The sequence below is a fragment of the Triticum aestivum genome, chromosome 4D (genome assembly GCF_018294505.1).
Source record: "Triticum aestivum cultivar Chinese Spring chromosome 4D, IWGSC CS RefSeq v2.1, whole genome shotgun sequence".
Classification (NCBI taxonomy): domain Eukaryota; kingdom Viridiplantae; phylum Streptophyta; class Magnoliopsida; order Poales; family Poaceae; genus Triticum; species Triticum aestivum.
The window spans coordinates 147,421,609-147,433,306 of record NC_057805.1 but is presented as its reverse complement, the minus strand read 5'-3'; the positions used below and the strand labels follow the sequence as shown (position 1 = coordinate 147,433,306).

General features: G+C 46.0%; 1 protein-coding gene across 1 annotated transcript; it reads right to left on the bottom strand.

Moving 5' to 3' along the window:
* Positions 1 to 2,443: 2,443 nt before the first annotated feature.
* On the bottom strand, positions 2,444 to 5,451 carry LOC123096944 (3-ketoacyl-CoA synthase 20). Its single transcript, XM_044518735.1, has 2 exons — positions 4,524 to 5,451; positions 2,444 to 3,395 (listed from the first exon to the last, which is right to left on the bottom strand). Exons 1-2 carry the CDS (start codon positions 5,265 to 5,267, stop codon positions 2,601 to 2,603), a joined length of 1,539 nt encoding a protein of 512 aa, XP_044374670.1. The 5' UTR covers positions 5,268 to 5,451; the 3' UTR covers positions 2,444 to 2,600.
* Positions 5,452 to 11,698: the final 6,247 nt, after the last annotated feature.

The following is an 11,698-nucleotide window of genomic DNA, read 5'->3' as shown; positions in this document are numbered from 1 at the left end:
CAATTGCAGAAACCATTCTAATATTTTGGTTTTTAACAATTTGGTCTTGCACATGTAGGTCCTGCTGTCAGAGGTTTTGACCCACTGTTCGACCCTTTTTGCATATGGGGAAATGAGTTGTCCATGAATATCAATCAAATCAAGAAACTCGGAAAGATTGTTAGGATAAAGAAATTAGCGACAAAAAACAACAAGATCTTTGTCTGCACAATGAAGAAGACATCAGTTCACTACAAGATGGTACTAACTATTATACCTTGCCTTTTTTTATTCCTTTGCCCCATCTCCAATATAGAGAAGATATTTATGCACATCCTTGTTTTCAGGCCTTTCCAAAGCAGTTCACTAATGATTACCTTTCAAACCACCTCTATGGTCAGGAGGCAAGGAAGGTTTTCATACAACACCCACGGTTCAATATTGAAGTGTTCCTGGAGAGGTCGAAGGACGGACGGTCAATCATCCACAGGCATTGGCCTAAAGTTGCAAAGACCTTCAACATGAATGAAGGCTCAATATTCGCCTTTCGTTTCAACAGTTTTCCAGATGAGATGCATATGTCTATATACCGTCTATGATGCTAATTTCGAAAGGTTCTACATGTTGCATGTGAAACTTGCTGCTGGTGCAGTTGTGTAATGGGGTAGCTGAGTGATGAAGCTATATCATGTCGTACTCTGATGTATTTCAATTATGAAATTCTGCTTCCTTAATATGGAAATGAAATATATTGTGTGCTTAATATGAATGTCAATTAGATTAATAAATGGATTATTAATAATAGGGCAATTAGCTTGCTAATGGCGAATTAGCCTGCTAATTAGGTTTTGATATTGCAAACGGTTATTGAAAAAATACCGCGGGCGATGAACTCAGGCAACGCACACAGTTTCTAAACCGTGTTGGATCAATGAACAATCACACACGACTTTCTCTTGAAAACTGTTTCCGTTAGGCCACCTTGCGCAAACGTTTACCACATAAAAACTAAAAACTGTATGTCATGGACAGCCTTTGCCACACCGTTTCTTCTACGGACCGTGTGTGCTACATTCAATAACGAAAACGATTTAACAGGAAAAATTGTGTGTGATGTACCTGTGAACGGAAACATTTTCCTTGGAGCGACTGTGCGGGATGTGCGTACGAACGGAAACGTTTAGCGGAGACTGACTGTGTGGGATGTACTTGCGACCGGAAACAATTTCACCGCATAATTATATTTTTTTATCTGTACTGTACGTATTTCTGTATTTGACCGCTCGCCGGTCGCACACGACCTCATTTTGACGAACGTGTGTGCCAGGAGGGCATATCCCCGATGGTTTCTGGGTCGTGTGGGAAGGACCCTCCTATCGCCCACACTCACTTGGAGACGGTTCCAGATGCCGTCGCGGAAAGGGGTTTTAAAACGTTTGTTTAGGACTGATGCGCACCAGTGGTACTACCGTTTATTTGAGCATCTTTCTTAGTTATTCTGGAATTATCATCATTTTGTTTTTTGTGTGTGTGTAACTGTGTATTAAACTGTTCCTCTCTGTCATATAGAAAATCATGGATGTACACTTTCTGTTTAGTTTGTAGGAGGTGGCAGCAAAGTAAGTCTGCATTTTATTTAACTTTATTTGGTCTGAGGCAAGTAAGAGTGCATTTTATTTATTCTCACTTAGTAAGTAGCAAAACAACTTACTATTACAACACACACATCTATATTAACATCATCCTGTTGCATTTTCAGTCTACCACTTATCTTTTCAACCACGGGTGGCAGCCAGTACAAATGGACAACCAAAGCCACAGGTACTCCTATTGAAATTAGTTTGGTATGTATTTTCATTCCACTTATTACCCCGATTGACAACATACTCCTATCTTCTCAAGGACGCCATCTCATTCTGCAAAAAGTAATTTGCCAAGTTCTACCGCCGTTTCAATAAGAGAAGCTCAGAAGAAATACACGGACGCAATTGCAAAGATGAAGGGCACAAAAGACCCGACGTTTATAACTTTCAAACTAGAGTCCAAGCCTCAATAACCAACTGTCTGGTGACCATCCATTATCATCCATGGGATACATTGTCGAGTATGAAAAGAATGGGATACCATATATCCAGGTCATAGTAACTGAAGAACACACACCTACAAACAACTACATATGTATCGAGTAAGAATATAGTACATGCTACAAGTTGCTATAGTTTTATCATACGCTATATGGTTCATGCCACAAACTGCTACGACTTTATCATATGATACATATTTGTACCAACAAGAACTTTCAATCATTTCCTATATAAATAATCTATCATTTCATGGATTGAAATTGTTTCCTTTCTTTGAGATGTCGATGTTACTCCGAAAATCCACATACAAATTTCCACAGCAACGCGCGGGGCATCATCTAGTTTTAACAAACTGAGGCACCCAGCCAAGGTAGCAAAAATACACCAATTGAAGTATCATATCAATTCAGCTAGCTCAAACCATCGATTAACTTGATGTTACATCACAATGATACAAATAATTCAACAGATACCTTTCAAGTTGGAAAGAAGATTTGTTTTCTAGAAAACCCTGCGTACTCGACCTTGACGAGTCTATCATGGCGATGAAACGACGCTCTCCACCTTGGGCACCTCGACTGGGAACCGGTGGATCTCCTCAATCCATGGGTTGCTGCGGGCTTCCTTTGACGGGTGAATGTCCTTGAGCGCGCGCCACACCGCGCTGTTACACTTGAACCCTGACCCGAAGGCGATCTGCCACGCACGGTGCCCGCGCCGGACGCGTCCCTTGGCCTCCGTGTAGGCAAGCTCGTACCAGAGCGAGCTGCTGGACGTGTTCCCCCACCGGTTTAACGTCATCCTCGAAGGCTCCATGTGCCAATCACTGAGCTCCAGGTTCTTCTCGATGGTGTCCAGCACCGCCCTGCCGCCGGCATGGATGCAGAAGTGCTCGAAGGCCATCTTGAAGTCCGGAATGTAGGGCTTCATCTTGAGACCAAAGATCTTCTTGCCGATGAGAGAGGTGAGGAAAAGGATCTGCTCGGACATGGGGAGAACGAGGGGGGCGAGCGTGGTGATGTTGGTCTTGAGGGCCTCGCCGGCGACGGCCATGAGGTCCTTGGAGAGCGCGACGCCTACCCGGCCAGCCTTGTCCTCCTCCTGGAACACGCAGCGGTAGGCACGGTCGTCGGTGCCATGGTGCGTGCGCACGGTGTGCACGAGCTGGTATTTCGAGCGGCGCTTATCGGCGGCGCGGTTGCTGAGGAGGATCGCCGCGCCGCCCATGCGGAAGAGGCAGTTGGACATGAGCATGGAGCGGTCGTTGCCCCAGTACCAGTTGAGCGTGATGTTCTCCATGCTCACCACCAGCGCGTACGAGTTCCGGTGGACCTGCATGCATCCATTACAACATGTGTGGCAACTCCAATGAGAAGCAAATTAATCTGTCAACCAAATAGACACATGCCTCCTCCTACTACTAGCTAGTAGACGTCTGCCTGTGCATCCCTAGTCTCGACGAACCTACTGGCTAGCTGCCCTCATCAATATTACGACAAGTGGTGATCAGCTAGCTTGTCGATGGATCCATCGATCCCTGCACACGTCAACGGTCTACCTATGGCCTTTACTATTAGGTGCTTGAACCACTCAACACTCAGCTGCCTGGACCATTTCGGAGTATACAAGCGAATGAAACAGAAACACTCCCTCCCGAGCTGGTGCACCAACAGGTTTTCGATCAGTACGTCATGTACGAGTTCTATTGGAGCAGTGGTTGAGTGTTAATTAATGGGATGTTATCGTCTTAACAACTAGTACGCCCAAAGCACGCAAGGTGTGCAGGCCCACCAAATAGAAAATTTAGTTCCTCAGGTAGTCAACAAATTAATCAAGGATATAGATATCTGTTCAGCGAGATTAAGATTCCCATTGCCACTGACTTAATACAATTGAAACGACAAATAATACTGCCTTAACAACCAACTAGAAGTATTAATGCTCCAGGATAATATCGCACTCCTCCGTGGATGCTGTAATCCAACACGTATAGCAGCAGCGAAAGTTGACAATGACAGCATCGGTGTATAGGTCAGAAAAAGTTCTACTAGAAAACCAAGTACATGAAAAGTCAAACAAGTCAAAGTTTGCTTTCCCTTCTCGGCCGCTCAGACTACTCACAGTGGGGAGTAATATAGATAGTAACATCACACATATCTAGATAAAATAGATGATGTGACAAGTAATAAATGAAGAAAGAAAGGCATGTGGTAATTACTACTACTCCATATCAAAGCAAAATGAGTCTACAGTCTAATAAATGAAGTGTTTCATATTACTCTATGTTACTACCCATTGTGACTAGTCTCACTGGTTTCGATCAACACCGTCCATCTACCCAACCATCGGCTGACGTGCGAGCACGCACCCGCAGATGGTCGCTGCACCCACTCGAACCCACCGCGAAATTAACACTACGCTACGTAGTACGTACTTGAGGAGTGGTATAAAAAAAATTACCTGGAGCAGCTGCTTGGCCAGGTCGATGGAGATGAGCCCGGCGCTGCATCCCATGCCGCCGAGGTTGTAGCTGGCGACGTTACCGCGGAGCTTATAGTGGTTGACGACCATGGCGGAGAGCGACGGCGTCGGGTTGAAGAGGCTGCAGTTGACGACCACGACGCCGATGTCCCTGGCCCTCACCCCTGTCTTGGCGAGCAGGCTGTCGATGGCGCCGAACATAACAGCCTCTGCCTCCCGCCGCGCCTCCGCCATGCACGGGTTAGGGGGCGAGTTGAGCACCGCCGCCGGGAAGTAGGTCCCCTGCCCGAGCCCCGACCGCTCCAAGATCTTCCGCTGGAACGCCAGGTTATCGTCGGTGAACACCCCGGCCTTGTTCGACTGCTCCATGAAGGTCTCCCGGGTGACCACGTGGTCGGGCCCCGGCTTGTAGCACGCGAAGTCTAGCAGGTACACCGCGCGCGGCCGCCGCGCGAGGTAGACCGTCGCGAGGGCCGTGGCGACGGACACGAGGGAGACAGCGAGCTGGAGGTTGGCGAGGAGGTAGGCGCGCGCTGCGGCCAGGTCGGACGGGGTGAGGCGGGACGCACGGAGCGCCAACGCCGCGGCGAACGGAGCGAGCAGTACGTAGACCGCGTTGGACACCACGATGTGGTAGCCAAGCTTGAGGTACCCCGGGCGGCGAGGTCCCTGACGCTTGCCATCGCCGCCGCCGGCCGTGGTTTCATGGGCGGCGGCGCTCATGGTGGCGTACACGTACGTAGCACCGTGGGACACGGGCGGGCCGGCTAGCTTGCGTGCGTGCGTGGGTGGTGGCTGCCGCGGTTGGTCGGGGTTGGGAAGTGTTTGTCCCGGATGGATGTGAGGTGGGATCGGAAGCGATATATAGGGGTTGCGGTAAGCGGGAGGTGGGTGCAACCACCGGAGCTACCATTAAGACGGAGGTGGAGGGAGCGCAGCGCAGGCAGCAGGGGAGGGAGAAGGGAAGGAAGCGCGGGCGAGGATCGGTTTCGAGTTATTAATGTGAGACGCACGTGCGGAAGGCAAGTTGGGCGCCTCGGCATGGCGGTCGCGTCGTGCTCGTGCAGGTGTGGGTCTCGGTCGGTCGGGGTTGTGTAAATATGGTTGGGATTTTTTTTTTTTGAGGGATGGTTGGGATTTTTTTGTAGGAGAAATAAATGTGGTTGGGTTGGCGTTGGGCAACAGACGGAGACGCGATCAGACGCGTACTGCTTCGTACCTTCGCGCGTGAGTTCCTTTTGGTGCGCGGGGGTCTCATTTCTTCATTATTATGACACCATGTGCTCCCTGCATCGTTGACCTAGGATCTGAGCTCACTTTTCTTTTTTTGCGGGGAGGATCTGAGCTCACTTTTGATCGCATAGAGCCTATGGATTCAGTTCTCCATAATCTAAGGGCTCCTTTGATTCAAACGAAAATTTTATAGAATTTCTCAAGGACTAAAATCCTTAGGATTTTTTTCCTATATTGGTCATTTGATTCATAAGATTGGATTTCATAGGAATTTTTTCTATGGAATCTTTTATACTACATTTCGTATAAAATCTAACATCCATTTCGACCACCTTTTACAATTTTTTTATTTTTCTGTGGCATCAAACACTCATTGCTGATCCTATAGGATTCAAGTGGACATGCCACTCCAATCTTATACTTTTCCTATTCCTGTGTTTTCAAAATCCTACGAATCAAAGAGGCCCTAAATCGACAGCTCAATGGAGTGCATTGGTTGTTGAAATATTAGGGTGGGCCTAGGGCCCGTCTAACAATTTCAGAAAATCTTTAAGGACCCATGTAGGTTAAACGACAACGGATGTGGTGGGAAGTTTAGTCCCATACCGCTAATTGGAGAGAAGTCGAACCTCCTTTTTTTATAAACACCTCCTTTATTAATTGGCTACAATTGTAGCGTCTGAGACAATGAGGGGAATGACAGCCGTCGAGGCTGCATCCATTCATATATCAGGAGTGAATTTAGCTAGTCTAGCTAATTCGTGGGCTACTTTATTGTTCTCTCTAAAACAATGCTCAGAAACAATATGACTGAAATCTAAGGACATGAAATAACAATCATCAAATATCGCGGTGGCCACTGAAGCTCTCTGAGTGCTGAGATCACCTCCACATTATCTGAATTTACTTCAACTTTGCTACATCCAGCTGTGCGAGCGAAGTTTAGGCCAAACCTAACTGCAATTGCTTCTGTTGTGAAGGCATCATAACAGATTCCAAGTTTTTCATTCCCGGCAGCTATGAACTTGTCGTTGTGGTTTTTGATGACAGCACCTACCGAACCTTCAACTAAGTCATGATACAAACTCGCATCCACATTTAACTTGACATAATCAGTCCTTGGTTTCGTCCAGCCTCCCACACGAATTTTTGGCTTTGAGGAGTTCGCTGCAATGAAGTTCGCCGCTAAGGCTCGTACACCAAGGTTGATCGGTGGCGCCATTTGTGGATCACCTCCATGTGTAATCTTTCTCCTTTCCCACCACAAAAACCAACAACATGCAGCCATAGTTTCTCTCAGTTTCGGCAACCCTAGCACATGGATATGATCGTTCGGTAGACTGAGAAGAAATTCCAATACAACCTTCCAGATGTGTTCATCTCTAATCCCTTCTGCATCACATCTATCACTCCAAGGAGTTTCCTTACCTGAACCGCAACAGGACATTCAAATAGAAGATGTCGGATACTCTCCGGCCCTTGGTTGCATACTGGACAATGTGGCTTGATCTTGATATGTCTATCAGCCAGGAGCTCTTTATAAGTGATTCTCTTCCACATGCTATTGGAGCTTGAGAAAAGAAGTGGTTCCTGCGCTCCTCCTCCGTCGCCCACCTCGTCACGTCGCGCCGCGGGTTGCGGGAATGAGCCGAGCTGAGCTCAAACCTATGTGCTTATTTTTGCCGATCAGGAAGGGATAATCTTTGACAGGTGTACCATGATCTGAGACATTAGATTGTGGACGGTTGTCTACTCGGACGTGGGTCCAGCCCACATCTCAGATTGTACGGGAGAGCGGCGATTAGGTTTTTGGGGAGCGTCTCCTACGCGACTGCTCTCCACTGTTTGTTTGCTTCATCTACATCGTCTGCGTCCTCTTCACCCTCATGATGTCCACCAACGCCGAGAAACTTGAAGCCGACAAGAATTCCACCGAGGACGCTGCTGCTGCCGCAGCTTCTACCTGGCCTACTGGAGGGTATAACTCGTTTATCCCGCTCTTGTTTATTCTGTGTTAGTCGTACTAGCATTACGTGTAGATGTGTCTACTATTTGTGTAGTACGTGCTTATCTCGATCGTAATCAGTATGTCGTTAATTCTGTCAGTACCATGTTCATGATCATTTCCTGGATTAGATTAATCGAAAAACTGCCTATTTACTCAACAATCCAAAAACCTAACATGTGTGGGCATTTTTCGGATGGTGGCCTTGTCGCTGCACTGAAACCGGACAAATTTACCGGTACATACTTTAAGCGTTGGCAGACCAAACCACCTTATGCCTGACGGCTATGAATGTGTTATGGATCGCCAGTGTCCCTTCCACGGGAACGATTGCTACTGAATAGGAGAAGGTGTACAGGGAGGCCACCGGCGTATTTCTTGGAGCAGTTCTGATCGTGATCGAAGATAGGTTGGTTGACGCATATTTACATCTGCTGGTTGCCAAGGACTTGTGGGAGGCGCTCGAATCTAAGTTCGACGCCGCCGATGCTCGAAGCAAGATGTATATTATAAAGCAGTTCCTATTGGGGAACGTAGAATTTCAAAAAAAAATCCTATGATCACGCAAGATCTATCTAGGAGAAGCATAGCAACGAGCGGGGAGAGTGTGTCCACGTACCCTTGTAGACCGAAAGCGGAAGCGTTAAGTAACGTGGTTGATGTAGTCGAACGTCTTCGCGATCCAACCGATCAAGTGTCGAACACACGGCACCTCCGCGATCTGCTCACACGTTCAGCTCGGTGACATCCCTCGAACTCTAGATCCAGCTGAGGCCGAGGGAGAGTTTCGTCAGCACGACGGTGTGTTGATGGTGATGATGAAGTTACCGATGCAGGGCTTCGCCTAAGCACTACGACAATATGACCGAGGTGGAAATCTGTGGAGGGGGGGGGCACCGCACACGGCTAAGATCAACTTGTGTGTCTATGGGGTGCCCCATGGCCACGTATATAAAGGAGCGGAGGGAAGAGGTGGCCGACCCTAGGGGGGCGCGCCAGGTGTGGGGCATCCTACTAGGACTCCCCAGTCCAAGTAGGATTCCCCTCCTCTTTCCTATTCCTAGTAGGAGAAGGAGGGAAGGAGGAGGAGGGGAGAAGGAAGGAGGGGGCGCCGCCCCCTCCTAGTCCAATTCGGACCAGCCCATGGGGGGGCGTGTGGCCACCCCTTGAGGCCCTTTTCTCCTTTCTCGTATGGCCCATTAAGGCCCACTACTTCCCCCGACGAATTCCCGTAACTCTCTGGTACTCCGAAAAATATCCGAATCACTCGGAACCTTTCCGATGTCCGAATATAGCCTTCCAATATATGAATCTTTATGTCTTGACCATTTCGAGACACCTTGTCATGTACGTGATCCCATCCGGGACTCCGAACAACCTTCGGTCATCAAATCACATAAATTCATAATACAAATCGTCATCGAACGTTAAGCCTGCGGACCCTACGGGTTTGAGAACTATGTAGACATGACCGAGACACATCTCCGGTCAATAACCAATAGCGGAACCTAGATTCTCATATTGGTTCCTACATATTCTACAAAGATCTTTATCGGTCAAACTGCACAACAACATACGTTGTTCCCTGTCATCGGTATGTTACTTGCCTGAGATTCGATCGTCGGTATCATCATACCTAGTTCAATCTCGTTACCGGCAAGTCTCTTTACTCGTTCCGTAATGCATCATCTCGCAACTAACTCATTACTCACGTTGCTTGCAAGGCTTATAGTGATGTGCATTACCGAGAGGGCCTAGAGGTACCTCTCCGACAATCGGAGTGACAAATCCTAATCTCGAACTATGCCAACTCAACAAACACCATTGGAGACACCTGTAGAGCATCTTTATAATCACCCAGTTATGTTGTGACGTTTGATAGCACACTAAGTGTTCCTCCGGTATTCGGTATTAGGAACATGTATAAGTCATGAAGAAAGCAATAGCAATAAACGAAACGATCATAGTGCTAAGCTAACGGATGGGTCTTGTCCATCACATCATTCTCTAATGATGTGATGCCGTTCATCAAATGACAAGACATGTCTATGGCTAGGAAACTTAACCATCTTTGGTTAACGAGCTAGTCTAGTAGAGGCATACTAGGGACACTCTGTTTGTCTATGTATTCACACATGTACTAAGTTTCCGGTTAATACAATTCTAGCATGATTAATAAACATTTATCATGATATAAGGAAATATAAATAACAACTTTATTATTGCCTCTAGGGCATATTTCCTTCAGTCTCCCACTTGCACTAGAGTCAATAATCTAGTTCACATCGCCATGTGATTTAACACCAATAGTTCACATATTTATGTGATTAACACCCATAGTTCACATAACCATGTGACCAATACTCAAAAGTTTTACTAGAGTCAATAATCTAGTTCACATCGCTATGTGATTAGCACCCAAGAGTAATAAGGTATGATCATGTTTTTCTTGTGAGAGAAATTTTAGTCTACGGGTCTGCAACATTCAGATCCATATGTATTTTGCAAATTTCTATGTCTACAATACTCTGCACGGAGCTACTCTAGCTAATTGCTCCCACTTTCAATATGTATCTAGATCGAGACTTAGAGTCATCGAGATCGGTGTCCAAAGCTTGCATCAATGTAACTCTTTACGACGAACTCTTTTATCACCTCCATAACCGTGAAATATTTCCTTAGTCCTCTAAGGATAATTTTGACCACTGTCCAATGATCTACTCCTAGTTCACTATTGTACTCCCTTGCCAAAATCGTGCTAAGGTATACAATAGGTCTGGTACACAACATAGCATACTTTATAGAACCTATGACTGAGGCATAGGGAATGATTTTTCATCCTCTTTCTATTTTTTGCCGTGGTCGGGTTTTGAGTCTTTACTCAACATCACACCTTGCAACATAGGCAAAAAGTCCTACTTTGACTGTTCCATTTTGAACTACTTCAAAAATCTTGTCAAGGTATGTACTCATTGAAAAATCTTATCAAGCGTCTTGATCTATCTCTATAGATCTTGATGCCCAATATGTAAGTAGCTTCACCGAGGTCTTTCATTGAAAAATTCTTATTCAAGTATCCTTTTAGGCTATCTAGAAATTTAGTATCATTTCCGATTAGCAATATGTCATCCACATATAATATCAGAAATGCTACAGAGCTCCCACTCACTTTCTTGTAAATACAGGCTTCTCCAAAAGTCTGTATAAAACCATATGCTTTGATCACACTATCAAAGCGTATATTCCAACTTCGAGATGCTTGCACTAGTCCATAAATGGATCGCTGGAGCTTGCACACTTTGTTAGCACCTTTTGGATCGACAAAACCTTCTGGTTGCATCATATACAACTCTTCTTTAAGATATCCATTAAGGAATGCAGTTTTGACATCCATTTGCCAAATTTCGTAATCATAAAATGCGGCAATTGCTAACATGATTCGGACAGACTTTAAGCATCGATACGAGTGAGAAATTCTCATCGTAGTCAACACCTTGAACTTGTCGAAAACCTTTTGCGATAATTCGAGCTTTGTAGATAGTAACACTACTATCCGCGTCTGTCTTCCTCTTAAAGATCCATTTATTCTCAATGGCTCGCCGATCATCGGGCAAGTCAATCAAAGTCCATACTTTGTTCTTATACATGGATTCCATCTAGATTTCATGGCCTCAAGCCATTTCGCGGAATCTGGGCTCATCATCGCTTCATCATAGTTTGTAGGTTCGTCATGGTCTAGTAACATGACTTCCAGAACAGGACTACCATGCCACTCTGGTGCAGACCATACTCTAGTTGACCTACGAGGTTTGGTAGTAACTTGATCTGAAGTTTCATGATCATCATCATTAGCTTCCTCACTAATTGGTGTAGGAATCACTGGAACTGATTTCTGTGATGAACTACTTTCCAATTC

What these genes read in the sequence shown, in the direction of transcription:
- LOC123096944 (XM_044518735.1), bottom strand. Translation starts at nt 5,267, where the DNA reads ATGAGCGCCGCCGCCCATGAAACCACGGCCGGCGGCGGCGATGGCAAG. An exon ending in TGGCCAAGCAGCTGCTCCAG is followed by an intron (nt 3,396 to 4,523) that starts GTAATTTTTTTT and finishes GGATGCATGCAG; the next exon opens with GTCCACCGGAACTCGTACGC.